Raw genomic sequence first — 27,215 nt, 5'->3', positions numbered from 1 at the left:
TAAAAATTTGAAATAGCTGTCATTTTTTTCTACATTGCAATTGCCATCCTTTTCCTTCAAATTACATTTGAAGAATGTAATCTTGCCTCCATCTCCTTTCCTTTCCAACTCCTACTCTCTATTGGTCTTAGTAAGAAATTCTTTATTTCAGGTTTTCCACAGTAGTCAAGAATTTTAATCATTTTCTAACTCTGAGCACTTTACTTCCTAATAAAGATCTGTATGTTATATATAACACATGTATGAGTGGTTTTTCTCAAAAAGAGAAAAAAACTTGGTTTTTATTTAATCATATAAATCATAGGATATAGAATTTGAAATGTAAGCTTAGAAATGGACTTGTCCAACCTCTTTCATTTTACAGATGAGGACTTGAGATCCAAAGAGCTTAAATAACTAAGATAAAAACTTGGATCCTCCCACTTCCAAACTCTGGTGTGAATGTTCTGCCATCTCTTTTCCATACCGCAATACTGCAAAAGAGAATATTTTTGGAGCAAATAATGTCCTTATGTTAATTATACACTGTTTCCAGTTATTAAAGTGACAAGATTGCTAAAGCATATTAAAATCCTTTCTCTCCCCCAAAATAATTGGCAAATAGATTCATGAGAATTTATAAACACCAAGAGCAGCCAGATAGGAAATTGTGAATGCCAACTGGCCCTCGTGTTTATTAAAGATTCCTTTTGTAAAATGTTTTATAGAGGTAGTGGTTTGTTGAGGTTTTTTAAATCAGTTGTTTCTCAGTCCCACCTCACCTTGCCAAGAAAATTCTCTCATAAAAAAGTACAAATAAAGAAAACAACATTGATCAATTCCAGCAACATATGCCTCATTCTACATTCCCACATCTCTCTATTGATGGAAGGGAAGCATTTAGCTCTCTTTAAGAAGCTTGAGATTGTGCTGCAAATCACCTCAGAAGTCTACGTCCTCATCTTCTCTGCTTCCTCAGCAGCATATCACCCACCTGTTAGAACCAATTAGTAGATTCTCATTCTGACCACTTCTGTCTGACAGATGGAGGGGTTTCCTTTGACCCTGTGATTTTGCCCATAGGAAGCCAGTGGGCTGCTTAAATTCAGGCAGTCACACTGCAGGATCTAGCCATCCTAAGTACATTTAAGTAGCTTTCAAATTTGTTTCTTTTTCATTATCTTCTCCTTAAAGGGGCAGAACAGTGAAATGTCAGAATTACTTTTTAACTCTTGCATTTTATACATCTGCTTCACTATGTTGGCTTTACTACTAATCTATAAAATGAAAAAGATAATACCTTCTTTACATATATTACAGGGATATATATCCACAGTAATGAAATAATAGAACCACCAAAAAAATAAAATGTATAATAAAGCAGATAAAATAAAATAAATTTTTGCTCGTTTTAATAAGTTTATTATTAAACAGCAATAGTTTGTCACAAGTCCAAACACATAAAACCTAATGTCCCAAGACATTTCAGAGTTGACATTGCAGAAATGTCAATACTTACAGTTTATCACTTACTCATCAGTGCCAGATCAATGAGTTATGCTAGTTATGTAGTTAACTAGTTTCTATAAACATATAAAAATTGTATACAATATTATTAGCTTATGTTGATGCTTTTTTCAAAGATTACAATATTGCAAACATAATTTCTGCAACACCTTTATAATGAATATAAACTGTTAATCACAGTAAAATTAAATCCAATTTAAATGGGAATAATTCTTTTAACAACAAAAGCTCAAATAATGAACATTTTACAATAAATACTTTGTGAGACTGAATTGCACTGTATCTCACAAAATTCTTTATGAAAACTTCTTCAGAAACAACAATTTCAGGTAGGCGATGGTAAGGAAGATGACAATCATACAGGCTAAAGCAATATGGTTCTGCCACAAGCCCCATGGAGACAGGTCAATCCCTTGGTTTCTCAGGAAGTCTTCTCCAGAGCACCTGAAATCCAACATGAACAGGAAAAGGCTTTTAGTCACCTTGGCATCAATACCTTTGGCTTCATCACACAGTGCAAGGCAGGTCAAGTCATTTAAGAATCAATATCCACTCATAAAACCTGAGAAAATGCCTGTTGTCACCCAAATGATTATATATTTTATTAACACTAGCCTTCAACTAGGGAAATAAATGGTTTGGTTTTTTAATCAAGTTCCCCCTGACCCAGTAGAATTATACACTAAGAAAGCTAAAAAAAATTTAACCAAGGATAAAAATTAGACTACAAGTACTTTGGGGGGGGGGGGGAAGAGAAGCTAAGTGTCTTCCTATCTTATATCCGCTTGAACAGTATTCATAGGCCTGAAATCACAGCTAATAAAACTTATTCCAACCTGGCCTAGTATTCCTGATTCCCCATCTGCCCCATTCTCAGGGTCTCACTACTCTAAAGACAGAGTTCAAGAAATCCAATAATTTCAGCTTTCAGTAACAGATTATAGGCATGTATCAGTATGCCTGATCAATGTAAATAACTTCAAAATAATTACAAGTACAGTCTTTTCCCCATACGTCTCTCACTTTCTTTTCTAAAACTGAATTTCTACAAATGTTTTTAAAATCATACTTTTTAAAGTATATAGAAAGCTGGCCATACACCAACATGTCCACTTAATCTCTAATGCTTCTTTCTAGCTCTAAATATTTTTCCCTCCACATTTTATTGACCTTTTAAAATGCTTTTATTTTTATGTTTTAGTAATAGATTTGGATTTTATATCCCTTTTATTTGAAAATATCTCTACATATGCAAGCTATCTCTATAATAATTCAAATCATCATATACATGAAAAAGGACTTTCAAAGATCTATGTCCAACAAAGATGATGATTTTTAAAAAATCCTAATGATAGTGATTTATCATTTAGAAGATTTTACACATATTTTTATATTTAATCCTCACAATTAACCTTAAAAGATTATCTGAATTTTAAATGAGGAAAACAAGACTCAGAAACTCTTAATTGAAGAGCCCAATCACAGCGAATTTCAAACTTAGATCTTCTGGATTGATTATAACAACTCTTGTAGGAAGTCTTCTCAAATTGTCCCATTTGGTCTTACACCCCAAGAAATAACTTTATATTTACTCTGTGTATATACATGTATAGGCAAATAAATGCACAGTGGCAGAATCCTGGGGCTAAAGTCAGGAAAACCCAAGTTTAAATCAAGACTGTGTGACTCCCTCAGCAGTCAATGAATCTATCTGTCTCAGTTCCCTCACTGGAAAAATGGGAATAACAAACAGCATCCACCTTGCAGGATTTGGTGTGAGGATCAAATAAGGTAGTAATTGTAAAGCAGTTAAGCAAAATGTATGGTGCATAATAAGTGCTATAGAAATATTAGCTATTATTATGTCATTCTCCAGGCTATCTCCTAAATACACTAATATAGCAAAAATAGATGCTTAAAAATGCATGATGAAAAATTGATCAGTTCATCCATCAGTACACACTAGGTTAACAATATCGGCAAGCAAGTTTCCATTCAATATACTGTGTTGCTATTACCCTCTTTTCTGAGTAGTCAATTAATTCCTAGAAAGTAATATCTTGGTTGCCCATATATTTTTTTTTCATATATTTTTTACATAACTAAAAATACCATGAGTAATCAATAAATATGCTGCAAATTATACAATAACCTCAAAAAGTTATACCTCATAAAAATGAATTTTTAAAAACAATTTTTGCTTGAGCTGAATTTCTTTTAAACATTTTAATGCCTTTAAATAGACACTGGAGAAATCTTTGCATGGAAAATCATCCTGAATTTTTGTGTGACACATCTTTGTATTGAAAGGTCTCTTTCCTTTTTTATTTTAATTTTTTTTCCCTAGAGGAAGGAACTAAGGTAATTATTGCTTGAAATGGGCTTAAATCAGTTCTGTAGATGGTCATATGCCTGAGACCAGACCATTATTTCTGTCAGGCCAGTAGTAAACAATGTTGATTTTATTTATTTTGCTATCTGGATAGTAAGGTTCTTGAAAGTATAATCACATCTCCACATCTGATAAAACTGTCCTACGGTACCCAGCATAGTGCTAAACACAGAATTGGTGCTCAAATAATTGTGGGCAACATTACAGGCTGGTAAATTTTATGTTCATCCTCAAGGCTGAGTTAAATGTATAAATTTGTTTCTCAAAACATGGCAAATAAAATAATGTTTTCTACATTAAAAATAAAAAAATGAATTTTTTTTACTAAATAACTTGGATAAAATCTAGACTTTGGAAAACGTAATATAATGGCAATTAGCACACAAACTTACACTGCATATTTACAGGTATCATTTGAAACTGTTGTGTTGTCACTGGGACAAAAGTTTAGGCCAAGAAATTCATTATGTTGCAGTGCCTATGACATAAAAAAAGAAATGGTCAAAATAGTCTTAAGATTCAATATTTCCAAGTTATTTACCTTCATAGTCTCCATATTTTTAACAGTGAGTATAATTAATTTTTTCTTAACATTCATTTTTTTTAAGTTTCCACTCTCTCACACACACACGTTCATACATAACACATATAAAATCATACTACGCATGCTTCTATTTATCAGTTTTAACTCTACATGTGAATAATATTTTCGCTCATAGGATGTAGTTGACCTGATTATTTATAACACTGAGAATAGCTTAGTTGTTCACAGTTACTCTTTGAACAATATTGTTACTGTATCTAATGTTCTTTTGGATCTCTCACTTCACTCTTCATTATTTCACACAAATTTTTCAATGTTTTTCTAACATTAACCTGCTCATCATTTCTTACAACGAAGTTGTATTTTATCACCGATTAATTCATAGTCTCTCAATTTCCAGTTTTTGCCAACATAAACAGAGTCTACTATATGACATTATCTTTAAGCATAATTCCAGATTGTTTTCCAAAATGTTGGATAGTTCAGTTTTACGAAACACATTATCAGTGTTCTGATCTTTCCCCATCCCCTCCAACATGTCATTTCTCCTTTTATTTTAGCCAATCTGAGAGATGTGAAATGATATCTCAATGTTTTATTGTACTTTACATATCTCTAATCAATGTTGATTGAATATTTTTTCACTCGACTATATATATATATATATCTATAAATGATCTTAGATATTGGCCTATATCTAGTTTCTGTCATAATATTTCCTAGTTTTCCCAACAATTTTTACCAAATAGTGATTTCTTGATCCAAAAGTTTAAATCCTTACATCTGTCAAAATGCAAGATTAATCATTTACTACTGTATATTTTGCTACTTTATACCACTAATACACGTTTCTATTTCTTAGTCAGTACTCCGTAGTTTTGATATACTTATAATACAATTCAAGACCTGGTACTGCTAGCCTTCTTTATATTTTTTTCATTAATTCCTTTGATATTCTTGACCTTTTGTTTTTCCAAATAAAATTTTATTATTTTTTTCTAGCTCAGTATTTTTTCTTTTTGTAATTTAAATGGGATGGCACTGAATGACAGTAAAGTTAGGTGGAATTATTATTTTTATCTATCAGTTCAGCCCGTCCATGAACAATCAATATTTCTCTAATAATTTAAATCTGATTTAATTTGTATGAATCATTTCATACAATTTTATAATCATGTTCATATAGTTCCCGAGTTTGTCTTAGCAGGTAAATTTCAAATATTTTAAGCTGTCTGTGGTAATTTTAAATGGGGTACCTCTTTACTATCTCTTACTGAAGGATTTTATTGATAACATATAGAAATGTTTATGATCTTTGTGGTTTAATTTTATATCTGCTACTTTGCTAAAATTAATTGCTTCAACTAATCTTTTAGCCGAGTTTTAAGATTTTTCAAATATATCATTGTATTGTCTGGAAAAAGACATTGTCCATTCTGATTACTTCAATTTCCTTTTCTTATATTGCTATGGCTTGCATTTTTAGGACAATTTTGAACAATAATGGTGATAATGGGCATTCTTGTTTTGTTCCTAATCTTTCCAGGAAGGCTTCTAGCTTATTCCATTATAAATGATGCTTGCTGATGGTTTAAGGTTCTTCACAAGGTTTTTGCAAAGATCAATTTTGAAAACTGTCTTTGCATGTATTTGGAAAAATACTATAAAATAAACAAAAAGGTAGATGTTTTATATCTTAAGGAAAAATCCTTAATCCTTTGAAAAAATTTTAATAGAAATTTATAGAATAGAAATAGAAGGGTTATATTAAAATGCTTTTTATTGCTTTTATTGATATAATCATATCACTTTTGTGACTAATATAATCACTTGGTTGCAACTAATATAATCACTTATATTCCCCAGGTTAAATCATCCCTGGATTCATGGTATAAATCCCACTTAATCACAATGCATATATTTGTGATATATTATTGTATAGCAACTAATATTTTACTTAGGATTTTTGTATCCATATTCATCAATGAAACTGATCTATAATATTTTTGTCTATTTTTGCTCTTCCTGGTTTAATAGCATATTTGTTTCTAAAAGCAGTTTGGTAGAATTCCTTGTTTGCCTAATATTTAAAATAATTTGTTTAATATTGGAATTGGTTCATGTTTAAATGTTTGATAGAATTCACTTGTATATCCAATTTGATCCTGATGCTTTTTTCTTAGGAAAGTCTTATGGCTTATTCAATATCTTTTTTCTAAAAAAAAAAAAATTTATCTTGATATTCTCTACTGTTAATCTAGGCAGTTTATATTTTTGTAAGTATTCTTCTATCTGACTCAAATTTGCCCAATTTTTTTCTGCTGCCAATCTTATTTTCAAGTGCTAATGCTTCTTAGGGCCCCTACTTCCATTTGACTATTTATCCTTGAATTGTGCCTTGTAAAGGGTTATAAATAAGGGAGTTGCAAAAAAAAAAAACCAAACAAAACCAAACAAAAAAAAAAACATCCAGTCCTAAACCCAATACTAACACAGGGTAAAATAGAAAATGAAAGAATCCACCAGTCACCTCCTGAAAGAGATCCCAAAATGAAAGCTCCCAGGAATATTATAGTCAAATTCCAGAGCTCCCAGGTCAAGGAGAAAATAGTGTACGTAGGCAGAAAGAAACAGTTCAAATATCGTGGTGCCACAGTCAGGAAAACACAAGATTTTGCAGCTTCTACATTAAAGATCAGAGGGCTTGGAATATGATATTCTGGAAGGCAAAGGAGCTAGGATTACAATCAAGAATCACCTAGCCAGCAAAAGTGAGTGTAATTATTCAAGGGAAAAATAGTATTTAATGATTTCAAGCATTCTTGATGAAAAGATCAAATCAAAATAGAAAATGTGATATTCAGATATAAGATTCAAGAAACGCATAAAAAATTAAACATGAAAGAAAATCATAGGAGACTTAGTAAATGTTCTCACATAGGCAGGTGATAAAAAGGTAAGAATAGAACCTTATCGTTTTTAATGTAGTCAGGACTCTCCATATACAAAGGGCAACAGAAGAAGGGAGTTAATTACATTGGAACAATCTCAAAAAAACATTTTTGAGTGGGAAAGAGATGTATAAGAAGAAGAGGAAGAAGAGAAGAATGGGAGAAATTATCTCATATTAAACAAGAACACAAAGAAGAACTTTGACAGTGGAGGGGAAATAAGGAGGTAGATGGTAGGCAACATTTGAATCCTACTCTCATCTAAAATGATTCAATGAGGGGGGGGAAAATTACACACACATACACACTATTGGATAAGAAATCTACCTGCCAAACGGGAAAGAGGAGAAGGGAATAAAAGAAAGGAATGGGTAATAAAAGAGAGAGTTGGATAAAGGAAGGCAATGGTCAGGAGCAACACAAACTTTTAAGAAAGAACAGGACAAAAAGAGAGACAGCAGGATAAATAGAAGAAAACAGGATGGAGGGAAATGCACAATTAGCAAGCATAATCGTGAATGGATTAAATTCACCCATAAAACAGAAGCAGACTGCAGAATGGATTAGAAAACAGATTTTAATAATATAATGTTTGCAGGAAACATACTTAAAACATACTTAAAATGGACACATATAGGGTTAAAGTAAAAAATTGAAACAGAATCCATTATGCTACCATAGAGGTAAGAGAAGCAGAGCTTAAAATCAGGATCTCAGACAAAGCAAAAGGAAAAATAGGGTCTAATTTTAAAAGATTAGCAGGAAAACTACTTCTTAGTAAAAGATATCATAAACAATGAAGGATCAGTACTAAACATATAAATATTATATATGCCAAGCAGCATAACATCCATATTTTTAAAGGAAAAGTTAAACCAATTCCAAGAAGAAAAATATGGTAAAACTATACTCATAGGGGGATGTCAATTTGTCCCTCTCAGAGCTAGATAACTCTAACCACAAAATAAACAAAAGCTAAATTAAGAAAATGAGCAAAATTTTAGAAAAGTGAGAAATGCTTGCTCTCTGGAGAAAAATGAATGGGAATACCATGGCACATTCACAAAAACTGACTATTACACAACACAGAAGTTTCACAAACAAATGCAGAAAAGTAGAAATATTAAATGAAACCTTGTTGAACCACAACAAAATAAAAATTACATTTAGTAAAGTATACTTTTTGCATTTTATTTTTCTTTTATAGTAAGGCTAATATGGAAATAAATTTTACATGATTTCACATATATTATTGATATCTTATTGCCAGTCTTTTCTCAATGTGTGAAGAAAGAGTAGAAGGAAGGGAGGGCATTTGAACTCAAAATTTTAAGGATAAATATTAAAATGTTCTAAAATGTATTGGAGAAACATTTAAGGAAAGAAATTTTAAAAACATTTGTAAAGATATTCCTTTTGATTCTACTCATTTTAGTTTGCATCAGTTTATAAGTCTCCCCAGGTTTTTCTAAAATTATCCCCCCCTTCATCATTTATCATAGCACAGTAAGTATTCTATCACAATCACATATCACTTGTTCAGTCATTCCCCAATTAAAGGGCATCCCTCAATTTCCACTTTTTTACCATCATGAAAAGAGTTTCTATAAATATTTTTGTAATATAGTTTTTTCCTTTTACTTTGATTTATGAGTATTAATCTTAAAATATATTGAGTTTCCCAGCCTTTGTAGACAAATCACACTTTCCCACCTTAACAAGCATTAGAATCAAGGTCTATAAGGCAAAGAAGCACTTGGGTATATGAACTCTTGTCAGTATGGTTTCCCAATTTCAGATTTACTACAATAAAGGCCAGTATCTCAATTACAACAAAGAAAAAAAGTAATACTTACTGTATAACCATATCGAGGAATGCTGAAATACTGTAGCCATGAAAGCCAAGGCACAATAGTTCGGAGATTTACTAACAACCCTGCAAATATCTAGAAAAAAAGCAAGAAAAGACATAATTTTTAGGCTCATGTCACAAGAAACAGATTTCAGATATTTAGCTATTTCTATGGAATGGGTTTTCCCAATCTTTTCTTTACCAGGTTATGTCCTCATACTTGTTATTAAAGACTAAAAATAAACCCACCACAGTCATGCAATGATGATTCCCACTCACCATCATGAAAACAAACGCGATGGTCATCAAGATATTGGCCACAGACACTACACTCTGACCGGCAGCAATAGCTAGAGCCATAGAACTGGCAGTATATGAAACCATCATCAGAGTGAACATCATGATGAAGAAGGCCCCAACTTCCTGTTTCAGTCCTTAGCATGGGAAAAAAATAAAAGAGGAAAACAATCCATTTACAACATTGTGTTTTTGAGACAGAAAATAATACAATTTTATAAAATATAACATGTTATATATCATATTAATTATATTATATTGTGTTGCATTAAACATATTAATTAGCAAAGGCCTACTATTCTTGTTTTCATTCTCATATAGGAAAACTTTATAACTGGCACATTTACTATCTGAATGGCTGAGGACAAAGTTACTTCATCATAAACCCTCCTAATCTTTAAACAAGAACAATGATCTCTATGGTATCTTATGACATGGATACTGTAAGGCTCAAATGGAACAATGTGTGCAAAGCACTTCTCAACCCATAAAATGTTAAATAAATGCCAATTGTTATCATTATCTAAGATCATCTAATAAGATCCCTTTTACCAGTGAAGACACTGAAGAGATCTGTGGATTTTACTAATTTGTCCAAGATCATATCCGATTTGTAAAAAAAAACAAAAACAAAAACAAAAAAAAAACAGAAAACCATATTTCCTAGCTCTTTCTAATTCATCAATAAGCATTTATTAAGTGACCACTCTGTACAAAGAGTAGGGATACAAATCATAAATGTATTTTTTCCTCTGGCATTTTTTTTTTTTTAGAAAACTTACATTTTATTTCATTTATGTCTTAAAAGTAAGCATTTTTTAAAATACTTGTTAATTGGGTATTTTAATCAAACATCATATACTGTATCTTGGTAATATATCATATGTTTTTTCCATGTTAAGTATATGATCATGTGCCAGAAGGTAGTCTTTCTTTTTATCTTCCCATATACTCCCCACAATAAATTCAAGGACTAACCAAGTTTATCCAGTAAACTATTCCCATCCCCAACTATGAGGTATCAGAAATGAGTATTACAGGCAAAATAAAAACTCCTAGAGTGAACATGAAATTGAGAAAGTGATTATGAACCATCTCCCTACCACTTCTCCAAATACCTCATGACTTTTTCCTGCTCTAACCTGTAGAGAGCCGGAACTCTGGAGAACTATACTTGAAATAAGGAGACTTACAACAAGGTGTTAACTCAGTGTGATTGATGAGATGATTGTTCTCTAGTTCACACATACTTGGTACTTAGCATGAGACTTTCAACAAGATGTTACCTCAGTGTGATTGATGAGATGATTGTTCTCTAGTTCACACATATTTAGTGTTCTGTAATGATGGTCTACTGAGGTCTTTAAGGGTTGAGAGGACTGGAAATGGGATCTTCCACCATTTTTGACCATCCTCCTGGTGGCTTCTCCTGCCTGCTACACTCCTCCCCTAAGACCAAGACTGGTCTTGAGGTCCTCCAGAAAGCTAGCCTAAACGTTATACTAACTACTCAAGGTTTACTGACAATTCTGGCAAGGGGGAAGGAAGGGTCCGTAACAGGTTTGGGACACCAAAAAGTCTAAATATGGATATCTAAGCTACTAAAGGCTAAAACCACTACACAGTGGCTTATTTTAAATACAATATTCCTATCAATCAATAAATATTTTATTAAGTGCTTTTGTTCAGTCATTTTCACAGTTGTGTCTGTAACCCCATTTGGGGTTTTCTTGGCAAAAGCATTGTAGTAGATTTTTGCCAATTCCTTCTTCAGCTCATTTTAGAAATGAGGAAAATATAGATTATGTGAGGTAACCTGAGGTAAATAGAATTAAGGTTCTGCCTAGGATTATATAGTTGTGTCTGTGTCAGAGGCCAGATTTGAACTCAGAAAGTTAAGTTTTTCTGACTCTGGGTCCAGTACTTATATCCACTGTGCTACTTGGTTTACTATTCAGTGTAATAAATAAAATAAACTGAAAAAGAACCATAAATTGATGTGTTCTTCATTAAATGATTTTATTAATTACTCCTTTAATATACTGGACTATGATAACTCATGTCTCTAAAAGCCAAACCAAGTCAAAGGTCAGCTATACTTTATATGACTATTCCAAAAACTGAGGACTTTAAATTTTTATATTTGATTTTTAAGGAAATCATTAATCTTTCTTTTTATCATCTTAATATGCTAAGCAGATATTCTTATAAATAGGATTTCATTATAAGAGGGGGAAAAAAGTCTAAAATCTCGGCTCTTGGAGAGAGATTCCAAAATAAGTCTACTTAAAAAGTGACTTTTTACATTAATGACCAAACTTTATATGAATATAAATAAATATAATTTCAATCCATCAACAAGTACCTATTATATGCTGAGCACTGTGCTAATCATGGAAGAAAGTAATAGGAATACATCAGATGTTTCTTGTAAAACTGAATTGCTTAGATAAATCATTTTTTGTTATTGTTGTTGTTGAGGCAATTGGGGTTAAGTGACTTGCCCGGGGTCACATAGCCAGTAAGTATAAAGTATCTGAGGTCACATTTGAACTCAGGTCCTCCTGACTTCAGGGCTGGTGCTCTATCTAGTAGGCCACGTAGCTGCCCCCAGTTTAGATAATCTTATCTCCATGTTACTTACCTAACATAAAATAAGTTATACAAGTGAATATGATGCTTGGCAACATTCTCATGGGTAGTAAATCAGATAACAGTTTTGAAAAAAAATATGAAGAAACTCTATAGTATCCACTGACATATTCATGTCTAAAAAAAATTTAAAAAACAAATGTTATGGACATATAGATGTATACTAAATGGACAGTTTAACAATTTAGAATTTATCAGACTTTAAACAGCAAATTAAAAAACAACATTCAAAATGAGAAACTATTTTATTGTTTCCATTCAAGAAGAAACTCTAGAAAAGAGGAGTCAAAAGATCAATATATACAATGATAATTGTATAAATGAAGACACTAGAAGATAAAAATAACAGATAATGTTGGTACCAAATTATTCAGTGTCAAAGCAGAGATGCTTTCTTTCTGCTAACAAATGAATCCAAGAAGCAGGACGTCCTCCCTGTTACTTTACCCTCCAACTAATGTTTTTGCTCAATTATTCTGTGGTAAAGCATTAGAGACAAGCATGGTACTTATTAGAATATCCAAGCTTGTCAAAACAAAATGTATCAATTAAGGAAAAAATATACATGCACATATATTTATTCATGTATACATATATTTCTTCATATAATAACGGGGGAAAAGGTCAGAGAGCCTAGAGGCATTGGTAGTGATGAAAGAGCAAAGTATGTGAAGTCAAGAGACAAAAATTCAAATCCTAGTTCTACTATGTATCTATTGTGTAATCGTGTAACAGCTCCCTTAAATTGGCACCCAACATTTGCTAAGGGGAAAATAAGAGGATTGGTTCATATGACTTCTAAAGTGCTTTCAAATTTTAAATCCACAGAATAAAAAACAACTTTTTAAAAATTTACCTATTTGAAAAAAATTTCTAAATTACAGGGTTAAAACCACCGCATAATGACTAATACCGAAACACAGTATCAATCAGAAAGTACTTATTAAATGCATACTATGTGTCAGGTATTCTGCTAGATCCTAGGGATAAAAAGATAAAGGAACAAAACAATTCGACTCCCAAGAAGTTTATATTCTAATGAAGGATTCTATAAAAGCATATACAAGTATACAATAGTATAAATATAAAGTGTATAAATACAAAAGCAAAGAAAGTATTCACTTACATCTTCTAAATTTTTAAAAAGTAAAATGAAGTCATATTAGGATGTTAAGATCCTCCAGATCTACCCAAAAAAAAGGTATTAAAACAAGGTAATTTGGAAAGAGAGGATCATGAAAAGTTTCGCGAAGAAAATGTTGCCCCAAGTTGTGTCTTAAAGAGAAGGAATTTTATGAAATGGAAACAGTAGATATCTATAGTTTTCTGAATGGCTAAACACATAATGAATGTAATGAAAAGAAATTTGTTATAAGAAATAATGATAATGAAGAAGACTTCAAAGGAATCACATATAGATTTAGATGAATTCATGCTGAGTGAAGTAAAATAAAAAGAACCAGGAGGACAATATGCACAATTCACTCCTCTAGTGTAACCAGGAAGAATAATGACATGAAATTAAACTCCAATGAATTATATGGATAAAGCTGAGTCCAAAAAACATTGTCAGAAAACCACTTTCACTGCAGAGAAAGAGGAAGAGATAACTGAAATTTTGTGTCAGTGGTTTTTGTTTTTTTTTGCTGACTGATTTGGCTTGAGACTTCTTTTTCTTCCTTTTTTAATTAGTTATAAGGGGTGTCTTGATATGGAAGAGATAATCAGAAATACGACAAAATCAAATAGCATCAATAAAAATACAATTAAAAATAATTATAATTGCTGTGAGTTTCTCATTTTTTGTTTTGCCTGTCAGAAATACTGAAGAAATCTTAATTTAATAACTTATCTGGAATAATTATGATTTTGAGATTGAAATAAACCTACAATAAAACTAATGGAATATCTTCTTCAGGGAACAATCAGGAGGCCAATGGTATTAAATGGAAGAATACATGACAGAGAATAAGATGTAACAAAATTGGAAAAATAATAGGCAGCTAGGTTACAAAGGGCTCTAAAGGCCAAATAAAGTATCCTAGAGACTGACTATAAATCAACAGAATCTGGGGCAAGATAGGTAGATTTGAGAATCATCAGCAGAGATGCTAACTAAATCCAAGGAGTTGATGAGATGACTGTGTGAAGGAGTATAGAGGGAAAAGAGAAAAGGGCCCAGGACAAATTATGGGGCATTTATGGTTAGTGAGCATGATCTGGAGAAGGTTCCAGTCTTGAGACAAGATAGACAGTCCCACAAACTTAGAGGGAAGATAGTGTTGTCAAGAAGGAGAGGGTCGTGTCAGAGGGTGCATGCAGAGAGTTCAAGGAGAACAAGAATTGAGAAAAGGGCACTGGATCTGGACCAAGAGATCATTAGTAACTATCCAGAAATCAGTTTTGGTAATATGATAGGGTCAGAAGTCAAATTGTCAGGGATTAAAAAGAGAGCAAGAGAAAGAAAATGAAAGTATCTATTGTAGATAGATTCTATCAAGGAATTTCCCTAAAAGGGAAAAAGAGATATACTTAAGCAAAGATAGAAAGCTCAAGTGAGGTATTTTTTGGCTTTTTTTTTCCAGGATTGGGGAGACAAGCAGTAGGGAATGAGCCAAGAGACAGGGAGAAAATGAAAATAAGTGACAAAGGGGGAAAACCTTTTGGTTTTATTTGATTTATTTATTTAATACCCCCCCCCAATTACATTAAAAAACAAACTTTTTTTTTATATTTCTTTGAAAAAATTTTGAGTTTGAGGTTCTCTCCCTTAACCCCACCCAGAATTAAGGAACTACTTATGAGGTTATACAAAACATTTCTATAAAAGTCAAGTTGTGAAAGAAAACAGATCTCCACCCTAATGAAAATTAGAATGCTCCAGAAAAATTAAGTTTAATCTCTTAAAAGGAGGGAGGGAGGGAGGGAAGGAGAGAGAGAGAGAGAGAGAGAGAGAGAGAGAGAGAGAGAGAGAGAGAGAGAGAGAGAGAGAGAATACTTCAGCCTTTATTCAGATATAATCAGTTCCTTCTGTGGGAATGGATGGATTTTTTTTTTTTTATCTTAAGTCCTTCAGAGTAGTCTTGAATCATTGTACTGCTGAGAATAGCAAAGTAATTTACAGATGGTCATCCCAGATTATTTATATTACTCTGTATACAGTACATTTTACTTAGCTTGAGTTCATGGAGGACTTTTTTCCAGGGTTTTTTTTTTTTTCTGAGAGTATCTTGCTCAGTTTTTTTATAGAACAATAATATTCCATCACAAACACACACCATAGTTTATGAACTATTCTCCAAGAGGTAACTTTGGGAGAGAATATCTGGGAGGAAATTGCTTAAGCAGGCAGACAGGGATTAGTTTTGTAAGAAATAAGGCCACTTTATCATGTGGAATGAGGTAAAAGAGAAGATAGTGGCAGAAAGTGTTGGAAAAGAGGGGAAAAATGATTCACAATGTTCTTTCTTTTTTCTTTGCAGTGGCAATTGGAATTAAATGACTTGCCCAGCGTCATATTGTTCTTTATTTCTTCTGTAAAATAAGAGACAAGGTTTTATCAGCTGAGTGATGAGGGAAAGAAAAAGCCATGGGAAGGTTGAAAAGATGAAAAAGTTTAGAAAAGCTATTGTGGAAAGTAGGATAGCAAGTGGATAAAGGATAGAAAGATAACATAGCAGCAGCAAGGGTCCAGATAAGATTATGCAACATAAATTTGTGGTGAAAATTACCAAATGATTCTCTTCATCTTTTTTCAGCCCATGTGTCTAAAAACAGAGCTGGTGAATGGTAGAATTATCTGAGGCATGGCATAACTGGAGTTATGATTAGAGGAGGTAGGGATTCAAGAGAGGACAATATAAAGTTGAACTGGTTCACCAAGGGATCAAGATAGAAAAAGAACTGGGAGTATCTAATAGCAGGCAGATAACCTGGAAGAGAAGTGAAGAGACTAGGGATGGGAAATCACAGTGTAGACTAAGAGTAAGATTTTCTTTTTTAATCAATTGATTGATTTTTAATTATACCTTTTTATTGATAAAACAGATGCATAGGTAATTTTTCAACACTGACCCTTGCAAAAACTTCTGTTTCAACTTTTCCCCTCCTTCCCTCCATCCCCTCCCCTAGATGGCAGGTAGTCCCATATATGTTAAATCTGTTAAGTATACAGTTATCTTGCTGCACAAGAAAAATCAGATTTAGAAATCAAGTAAAAATAACCCAGGAAGAAAAACAAAAAAACAAGTACACAATAACAGAAGAGTATAAAGGTTATGTCATGGTCCACAAGAGTAGGGTTTTCAAACAAAGGCAGAGAGGGGTAAAAAGTCAATGGATTATGGTAAAATGATTCTTCAGAATTTTTGAATGTTGAGGTCTTACATTTATGGGTGACAGCAAAATCAAGAGATATGATCACTTTTGTGTATAGCTAAGATGGAGTGGAAGAATGAGTAGATGGAGGAATTGAGTAGTTAAAGTGCTTGAAGGAGAGTCAATATGCATGCTGATATTCCTTAGGAAGAGAGAAGAGAAAAAATATGTACTTAAAGGAAATACATGTACTTGAAGGAGAAAAGAAGTAACTTGGAGATGTTTTTGATTTGGGAGGATTTTGATTAAGCAATAAATATAAGTAGCATGTAATAGATATAAATAGCATGAACCTCAAAGGAGGAGGGGTTACTGAATGATGGAACCTAGAAGTAGCATTCCAACTCCCCACCTTGACCAGAAAAGCCAAGGAAAATAACTGAAGTTGCATGCAGTACTTGAAATGTTGGCTAGGATGGCTGTGCCATCTAGGGAAGACAGGTTTTAATAATAATGAACAGATGGAAGGAGTGAGAAAGGAAAAAATTTAGAATGAAGGATAGTGTGTTGACTCTAGAACAGGAGGAATTCCACAGAGTACAAGAGTGAAATGATGTTTTATTGAAACTTTGCAAATAGAAGTTTGAGGGGAATGGGAATAAGAAATTAAGTAGAGGGATGGGGCACTGAGTTTGGATGATGGCCAGCAAGGGTTCGGATTCAATGAAGGGTAGTAAAAGTATGGCTAAGGGTGAGAATATTCATCTCTAAGGGGAGGATACCAATACTATTTCCAAAGGAGGTTGAGATCAGGCTGGAAGAAAAATAGATGGCAGGCACATAGTCACACAGTCAAATGGAAGGCTCTCCTTCACTATTCCACTTCTCTCCAAAGATTGGAAAATTAGGCAGGAAGGGGGACAGCAGGAGACGGAAGTTGAATCTGTTTGGCAGATTTCTCCTCTTCCCTTATGGGATAGATGCAAGGCTTAGGTCAAAGGGAAAATTGCTCCTCTTTTGCGACTGAGGATTTCCATGTTACAGGGGAAAGACTTGGTAAAAGCTAAAGCTGGAACAGGAGCTGGCACTCTGCATTAGATGAAGATGCATACTGATCCATTGTTGCCTTCCCTTAGAAAACATGCTGTATCCATAAAGAGATGGAAGGCACAGGGAACATGGTCAGAGAGACATTTGGCTCCTCTTGCCAACATAAGATATCAGAAACTATGTCATTTTTCTTCTTGTATCCCCAACATTAATCACAGCATTAAGACCTTATTTTTAAAAAATAATATTTTTCATTGATTCATTATAAGAAAAAATAGAAAAGAACACTAGAAGATGCATTTGGAAAATCATCACTGATTATTATTCAGAAAAAGGTTACTTACATAAACAGCTTTTTTTCCACAACTAAAAGTTCAACTGCAGAGACACTGCTGAAACACTGATTGTTGGTCAAGAAAAAGAGCACCCCAGCTCTGTGAAAGAAGAAATTGTTCAAAACTCATTTGCCGCCAATTACATGCCCACATTAAAACAATATGCTTTTGTATATAAGTAATAAAAACAGTAAGTATGATTTCTAGTCATTAATAATTATCACCCCCTTCTAACCAAAGCCTTAGTGAGAACACAATGTCACTAGAGCTATTTATGCTGTAGGAGTCAAACTGTTCCTATCCTGCTTAGTGGATTTATAACATGCAGCAGCCCCAATCTTAAACTGAGCTATAAGCAGGGTAACATTTCATTTACATAATATCTGGGAAATACTTCATAAGATTAGATTTTTCAAATAGTAAAATATTCCTTTATATGACCAGTTATTTTGTTTTCAAATGTTTTAGATGAAAATCTTGCTGAAATGTACTACACATTTCCCTGATACTCATCATTAGAGCATGCTCTCCTTTCTTCATTACTCAGAATTCTCAAAATAAATGAGTATTATTACAATATGCCTTGATACAATGCACTATACATTAATGCAATGATGTTTTTCTTTTTTTTTGCTGAGGTAATTGGGGTTAAGTGACTTGCCCAGTCACACAGCTAGGAAGTATTAAGTGTCTGAGATCAAATTTGAACTCAGGTCCTCCTGACTTCAGGGCTGGTGTTTTATCCACTGCACCATCTAGCTGTCCCTATACAATGATGTTTAAAACAAAACAAAAAAAAGTTACTGAATGATAGGGTAGTGAAATAACAATGTTTTCTTGAGTTCTTGAAGAAATTATTTCCCCCACTTAAAATCTGATGTGAAGCACAAAAACATATATCCAAATGTCCTAGGATTACATCTAAAATAAGAGAAAAGAGGTACTAAAGAGCACCCCTATAAGTCAAACACTTCCAAACATGGCTAGGATGAAATCTGTTTTGTACTGATTCTCAATTTTTTTTTGGCCACTTATGTCCCATCTGTGATTATGTGATCACCAAATAAGTGAACATTATTAAATAACATAGAAAAATCCTAATTCATCTGGAATCCAAATAAATAATAAGCTCAAGTAATCAGAATTTCTTCCACAGGGAGAAAGTTGGGGGGGTAGAGGGGGAAAGAAATGCAACTAAGATGATATAATAATATATATGTTCTCAGGAAGTGAAGAATGTGAAAAAGTGCTAAGGCAACAGAAGGGGGAAAAGAAAGAAGAGGAGGAACAAAAGAGACAAGCAGAAGCAAAAGGAGGGGGAACACAGGACAACAAAAGGGCAAAAAACATTAGAGTTAAGTTCAATCACCCATGTCATTTTCAAAAAATTTGGGTGAAAAATAAGGAATCAAAGATTTGCAACAACATTAAAGGGAAAAACAGACATCTTTGTGCACTACTAGAAAAAAGGTGAGCACAGTGTTAATGCCAAAAGGTGAATTAAAGTGTTAATGCCAGAAAAATTATTTTTGATAATAACAAATAACGTTTTAAAGCTGACAAAGAGTAGATGCTACAATTCTTCAACAATTCCTATTTGGGGAAGAAACAGACAAAACTGTTTTATATGTGTGTAACACTATACTTGCTTTTTTTTTTTTTATAACAAACTTAGCAATTTTGCATTTTTTGCACTAGCCTTAACTGAATATGGCTAAGAACCTAATAATGGTCATTTATTATTAATAGATAAAGTGAGAAATAGAAAACATAATACACACAAATGGAGTTGTCAGAAAAAGATGAAAATTAACCACCATTTCTGATCACAAGTCTGTTTACTGTTTGTTTCCTTCAACTCAGGGATGGCATTTAAGCCTATTATGCACTTGAAAATTATTCCTACCCCTTTCACAGATATTCCAGGAGTGGGTTTATACTTACCTGTTCTGAATTCCGGTGGGATCATTTTTTAGTCCAAAGAAAATGGCACCTACAACCAATCCAAGGAAAGCTGTGATCATTACCTGCCAATCAATCAACAAGCATTTATTAAACATTGATTATCTACCAGGCAATGGCTAGGAGCCAGAGAAACAAATATAAACTGAGACACACAAAGAAATTACATTCTACTGAGACAATTTGTAAATATGTTTTATATATGGAAGTCAGAAAGACCCGAGTTCAAATCCAACCTCAGATTAATTACTTTAACACTTCCAAGCTGTATAACCTTAACTGCTTCACCAAAAACAAATGGAAAAAAAGCTAGTATACATAGAAGAAATAGTGTTAGCTGAATATAAGAGACAAGTCTATAATATTTAAAATGCTTAACATCCTAGGAAACTATAAGCCCAAATTAACTCAGAAGCTTCACAAAATAAAGTCAACATCCAAAATTTTCATTAGAACAAAAGCAAAAAGCCAAACCATGGTCTTTAAGATCTTTAAAGCCTTGTAATTAAGATTTGTAAAGGTATGAATCTTTGAAACGTAGACCAAGCAACCAAATAAGGGTATAACATAAAAAAAAAAAAGAACCCATTTTTTGGATTGGGTCTGCAATTTTCCTGGTGTGGGGGATACTCAATAAGTTAACTCCCTCTATCAGCACAAATCACTTGCTTTGCAACTTACAATTTCAGACAGATGCCTGGGACAGAGAGAAGTTAATTTCCATTTCCAATGTCATAGAGTCTTCTGTCAGAGACAAGACTTGAACCCCAATTTTTTTTAAACTCCAAGAGAGGCTATTCACTGTGCCATGCTATATTGGAACCAGAGGATAATACAGAGTGCCCCACCCTTAAAGTACACTAAGACTTTTGGTACATCTGGAGGGAGGAAGGAAGGAGCATAGTAGTGAGAAGGATAAGGAAATTGGGAGCAACTTGAGTTGTTTTTAAAATAATAAAAAAGAGAAAATTTATGTGACTAGTAGTTTCTCTTTAGATTTTGAAAGTGGTAGTTGAAGCTAATTAGACCTTCTTTACCATATTCCAGTATAAAAATAGGATTTTTCACTATTCTTAGAATGTAAAATAAGAAAGTGCCCCTAAAAAAAGTTTATAAAGGATTTTGTATAAGAGTGGACATGGGTATTAGCTGAGGGCCTGTCTATGCCAGCCACAAGGAGACATCTCTCAACCAGCCTTCCCCAACAGGGTAAGAGTGTGCTGTGCTACCACCTCTGTTCTCTGTGGATTCTTCCCTGGCAATCTGTATCAGCAAGAAGAAGGGCAGATTTAGGTTTTTTTTTTGTTTGTTTGTTTGTTTTTTACTTTATCTATCAATCTTTTCATTTCTTCACAAATACAATTCTCTATAAAATATTCTGTCAGACAAAACAATACACCTAATATTTTTAAGAGATATAAGAAATGGTTTTAGGGACATAAAAATACTTTGGTTCATCACAGGTGATACAAAAAAGTGACATGACACAAAGTAGCAGGACTTTCAGTCAGAAGACCATAGTTGAAAGCTTTGCCTTTACCTCTTGCTATACTGGTTATGGACAAGATACTTATAATACTTTTCTAAACCCACTTTCGTCAATTGAAAAATGGGAATGAGAATTGTGCTAAATACTCTGTCAGGGGTCTATAGCACTTTGTCAATTTAAGTGATACTAAAGAATGAGAGGATTCATGGGAGAAAATTCTATCTGCAGTAATTTTCTATGATGCAAGAAGAGAAACCCTAAAGAACAATGACAAAAATTTTAATATAGCATAGTAACCCAAAATAAAGTATCTGGAAACACATTTTACTGCTCAATGGTTCTAAAAAATATTTTCCTTGGAGTATAATCATGATATGCCCAAATACTAATGAGGGACATGGTTAAAACTGTATCGTGATGGGGATGTGGGGAAAGGTCATACTGAAATCAGTCTGGGAAGGAAATGACTAAGTGGCCAAGGAAGGAATTTTATTACACACAACAGAAAACTGTTAGATTATAATCCTTGCTATGGAGTATTATGAGGCTAGGAGATAACTTGAGTTTGGAAGTTCTGAGATGCAATACAACTAGAATCAACTTAGTGTTCTTATTAAATCTGGCAGCAACATGGGAAGTCTTAGAGAACATGAGGACTGGGGAGAACCAACTGGCTGCCTATGAAGGGCTAAGCTGAAAATAGAGATCAGAGCTTCTGTGCTAGTCAGCATCAGCTCAGGGCTATAAGTGACCATATTTCTCTTTAGCCTAGGCAAGATAGGGGGACTTAGTTAAGAAAAAACATAACTGTTATGTCCATTAATCCTGGCAAGTTGTAAAACCTTCCAGAGTGAAAGTTGTCACAATCAATCAACAATCAGTTATTTAATCACCTACTATGTGCTCTGTACTAGATTCTATGGAGAGAAAAAAAAAGTTTTTCATTTCAAGGTACTTACATGTCACAAAGCCAAGCTCTCACAAAACAGTTATTAAACCGTAAAGAATAAGAACAAGCATACACACAAATGGTTTCTCTCTGATTGGTCTTAATATTTTCCTCTAACATCTTCAGAAGCAATGCTTCTTTTAGGGTAAAAATCAGTAAATTCTTCTCATTTCATTTTATTCATCTCTTATAAAGAGCTTCTATTTTATTATCACTACTAGAGGTAGTTAGAAATCAAAAAAATAATGAATTTTGAGGTAAAATTATTCCTCTTGTGTTTCATGAATATTTTGGGAGAAGGCAGGGAGATGTGAAGAAATATAGGCTAAATATGGAATTATGATTTTAATGGTATAAAGAGTTCCCCCCTTGAGAATATTATTTCTACTAATGTAAATTAGCCAATATTCTGCATGTTAAGGCACTGCCTTAACTGCAAGTTAAATTACTTGCCCAGAGTCATACAGCAAATGTGTCAAAGATAGGAGGACTTGAACCCAGACTTTCCTGACTCTAAGGCTAGTACTCATACTGCCTCATTAGATCTTGAGTTTCTAGAAGTTAGAGACTATTTTCTATCTTTCTTTGTATTCCCAGCATTTAGCACAATGCCTAATGCATAGTAGGGACTTAATAAAAGTTTAATAACAGATTGCCTCTCCTCCCCACACACTAGTCTAATTTTCAAATGAATTCTTATTGAATCAGTATTATTCTCTCTTTAATATCTAAAACAAAAAGTTAAAAATCATAGAACATAACAAAGAGGACTAAAACCCTAGCACTTGATGCTTTTTACTTCCAAGTCTAGAAAATTATATCCTTTTCTCTTTCTTTTTTTAATTCTTAAATTATATTTCAATTTATTTTCATAAATCTCTTCCTCCTTTCCCACATTGAGAAAGAAAAACAAAATCTGTTATAAACAAGTATGTAACACAACACAAAACTTCTCACTGGAAATATCTAAAAATTATCCCTCAATCTGCATGTACTCTGAATCTTATCACCTCCATCAGGAGGTAGGGAGCATGTTTCATTATTAGTCCTCTAAAATCCTGTTTGATCATTATACTGATAAGAGTTCATCACAATAGTATTCCATTACATTTATATATGACACGTGTATGCATACATATGATGCATAAATGTGTATATATACATATACATGCTATGTATATGATATGTACAATGACTTGTTTATCCATTCCCCAATTTATGGTCACCCTCTAATTTTCCCCTTCTTTGACACTTGAAAAAGAGTTGTAAATATTTTTGTACATTCTTGAAATATTTTAAGACATTCTTCTCTTAATCTACTCTTTAATTCTCCTCTTCTTTTTTCCCTTGCCCTCCTATTTCCCTTTGAGTAAAATGTATTTTTGGACCCAACTACGTGTATATGTATTCTTTCTTTTGACAAGTTCAATGACATTCAAGTGTCAGTTGCTCCCTTCTCCCATCTTTCCTCTGATTATGTGTAGCTGTCTACTTATGCACCCTGATGTAAGTTAATTTTCCTTGTCCTTCCCTCTCCTTCCCCACATCTTCCTACTCCTGTCAGTGTATTCCCAACTCTTGTCAGTATATTTCTCTTCCCTTTTTCTTTATATTTTTAAAAAATCATCAAAACAGAACTAAAACATTCCCAGACCTTGTCTAATTGGACTTCCTTGATGAACCACGATGATGAAAGGGACACATGTATCACTTCCCTATATTTGAATGAAAGCAGTGTGACTCTGTTAATTGTTCATTATGTTTAACTTTTTAGATTTCAGGAATGCTTGTAAGTTCTGCAATTTTTTTTCCACTTAAGCATTTGACTTAGTTTTGCTATATAAGTTATTCCTGGGTCTAAGCCCAAATCCTTTTTCTTCTGAAACATTATAGTGAAACTTCTGTGTTCCTTTATAGTGGTGGCTGCAAAATCACTCTGGTTCCAATTGTGGCTCTTCAATTCTTGAATTCTTTCTTTCTGGCTACTTAGATATTTTTACTCTGACTGGAAGCTCTAGATTGGCTATGATATGACTAGAAGCTTTTATTTTGCAAGTATCTAGCAGATTTTATTACTACATTGCCCTCTGCTTCTAAGAGACATGGGTTATCAATGCAGACAAGATTAGAAGGGAAGCAGAAAACTGAGAAAAAATTTTTACATTTAAGGGTTCTGATAAAGGCTTTATTTCTAAATTATATAGAGATTTGACTCAAATTTATAAGACTACAAATCATTCTCCAATTGATAAAAAGTCAAAGGATTTGAACAGACAATTTGAGATGAAGAAATTAAAATCATTTCTAGTTTTATGAAAAAATTTTCTAAATCACTATTAATTGCAAATTAAGACAACTCTGAAGTACCACTACACACCTCTCAGAACGATTAAAATGGCAGAATAAATGTTGAAGGGGATATGCGAAAAATGAATAAAGACCATCAGTGTTCTTGAATGGACTTCATCAGTTCAAAATAATGATACAATAGGAATAAATTCTCCAGAACTAAGAATAAATATGTTCTTCGTAGCAAAAAACTGCAGGTATATTTTTAAAAGATATGAAATATAAGACTAATTTTTTCAAAAAAAATTGTAAGACAAATCAAAGGGAGTGTCATCTCCTCAAACTAACTACCCAATTTATTTATTCAGTTGGCTCTAAATGACTTTTAGATGTTCCCAAAAATAAAAAATATCTTGCAAAAGAAAATGTGCCATCAATGAATTACTCCAAAAAAATGCTCCAATGGAAAATAAATCCAAGAGGTCTCATCAGTTCAAAATAATGACACAATAGGAATAAATTCTCCAGAACTAAGAATAAATATGTTCTTCATAGCAAAAAACTGCAAGTATATTTTTAAAAGATATGAAATATAAGACTACTTTTTAAAAAAAATTATAAGACAAATCAAAGGGAGTGTCATCTCCTCAAACTGACTACCCAATTTATTTATTCAGTTGGCTCTAAATGACTTTTAGATGTTCCCAAAAATAAAAAATATCTTGCAAAAGAAAATTTGCCATCAATGAATATACTCAAAAAAAAATGCTCCAATGGAAAATAAATCCAAGAGGCTTCCCAAAAGTGTTTTGAATAATGGCTGCATCATTACTATGCATCTCAGTACTTTCTCTGTGACTATACTGAGGGAAACAAAATTCCAACAAACTGCTTCTCTTAAGCTTTCATAATTAATAAAAACTACTGATTCATCCTTTGGGACAATGATTTGAGAAAAGGAGGGTAAACAAAAGAAATGGAAATGGTATAACACTAGAAAAGAGAACAAAAAGCAGAATAATCTATAAACTATCAGTCATACCTCATACTTTATGCCACCAAAAACTTTGTCTTGTAGTAGCAATGGTCTTAATCAGCATCTAACAATTTAAGATCTATTATAATCACAGAACAAATGTAGCAACTTTACCTGAGCTATGGAGGCCTGAGGGCTACGCAGCAAATTTTTGAATGACCGTTTGGACACCCACTTGAGTTGATGAAAGAACGAGGTAATATAAATTGTTTCCTTGAAAACAGTTGTCTTCACCTTTTGAATTCCCATAGACAATTTATCTAGTTCTGCTTTGGTTTCTTTGAAGTAGGTGGAACTAAGATAAATCTCTGCTAATTCATCTATAATGGGCTTATGCTGAACAGAATCGGAATTTTTCTTAGCTTTGAATTAAAAAGAAAAAGCAAAGTTGAATGGTTAAAAGTACAATTGATTTAAATAATTTCTCATTAGTTTTCTTAACTTCTTGATTAAAAAACTTTATAAAACAAAATTTTTATTTAATTCACACACAAAAATTTAACTGGACTTTTCCCTATATATATGAGATAAGGCTCACACGATGAAAAAAGTTAGCAACATTACTTTAATAATTACTTATTACAACTCCAGAACTGAAGTTTTATTACTATATTTCAGAGGTTTTAAACAAGTTATTTTGTTTATTCTCTTTTTTGTGATTAGTTCAAATCCTCATTTTCAATATTTGGTCCTTAATATCAATGAAATGTAAACTCATAAATCAATCCTTACACTCAGCTTGAACATCAATAAATGTATCATTAAAATTAATGTTCCATGCAACTACTGTCACTCACATCTGGAGTGGGGCCTATATGAGCAAAAAATGTCTTTATCAGCTAGCTAGAATACCAATTATTTAAACTTAATTATCAAAATTAAATATTCCCTGCTTATTTCACACATTCATATCAAAACTAATTCTACAACTCTACATGGTCATGTTTCATAACTTCAGCCAGCTAGTATGGATATGAAGCTAAAAATCTAATTTAAACTCACAAATCATTTTCTCTTTCCTTACCTTCACCAGTTCCTTCATCTCTATTTAACAACACAGCAGAAGAGTCTCCATTGATGACATCCAGGAAGAAATCTGCTGGATTATTATAGGGCTCACAACGATAACCTACCAAAAAATCCAACATGGCCACTCTCATAAACATACTAGGTGGGAATTAGGGGAGGGAAGTCAGTTAATAGTAGATCTATAGGGATGAAAGGACTGAAAAGATCAATTAAAATGTATAAAGTCCAAAAATTTTGAGTTTATCTTTTTACTTGTTTTTCTTTCCTTTGACCCCGATAATCCAATAACATAGTTCTGATCAATCATTCCCTTTTGGCCAAGAAATTATACCCCATACTTTTCTATACACCGAAGGAGAATTATTCTTTATTAAAGAATTATTATTCTTTATTAAAGATTATTATGTCTTTAAGGACATCTAGAAAAAGAGGAAATATTATGGAGAGAGAATTCAGAGTCAGCAGGATCTCCTTCAGTTTTGCTGAACTGAAGTAATATAGAAAAAAGCTATAGAGGACCCTTCATGCAGGTTTGAACCTTATCTGATCAAGAGTAAAGAGACCT

The 27,215-nt window shown here is 32.8% G+C and overlaps 1 protein-coding gene across 3 annotated transcripts in view; it reads right to left on the bottom strand.

Moving 5' to 3' along the window:
• Positions 1-27,215, bottom strand: part of ABCG2 (ATP binding cassette subfamily G member 2 (Junior blood group)) — a 76,602-nt gene continuing 49,387 nt past the window's right edge. Inside the window, exons 9-17 of one of the 3 annotated variants that reach the window (XM_012552955.3) lie at positions 26,646-26,750; positions 25,736-25,983; positions 19,841-19,923; positions 17,906-17,995; positions 12,187-12,311; positions 9,525-9,679; positions 9,250-9,339; positions 4,291-4,376; positions 1-1,950 (exon numbers count right to left, since the gene is read on the bottom strand). In XM_012552955.3, the coding sequence (XP_012408409.1) occupies positions 1,803-1,950; positions 4,291-4,376; positions 9,250-9,339; positions 9,525-9,679; positions 12,187-12,311; positions 17,906-17,995; positions 19,841-19,923; positions 25,736-25,983; positions 26,646-26,750 (1,130 nt within the window). In that variant the 3' untranslated portion in view covers positions 1-1,802. Of the gene's footprint in view, positions 1,951-4,290; positions 4,377-7,122; positions 7,162-9,249; positions 9,340-9,524; positions 9,680-12,186; positions 12,312-17,905; positions 17,996-19,840; positions 19,924-25,735; positions 25,984-26,645; positions 26,751-27,215 lie in introns of those variants that run through there. The other 2 variants (XM_031943949.1, XM_031943950.1) reach the window with 2 other exon arrangements.

The sequence above is a fragment of the Sarcophilus harrisii genome, chromosome 6 (genome assembly GCF_902635505.1).
Source record: "Sarcophilus harrisii chromosome 6, mSarHar1.11, whole genome shotgun sequence".
NCBI lineage: Eukaryota > Metazoa > Chordata > Mammalia > Dasyuromorphia > Dasyuridae > Sarcophilus > Sarcophilus harrisii.
Note: the sequence above shows the minus strand (reverse complement) of the source record. Positions and strands in the feature narration are given on the sequence as shown.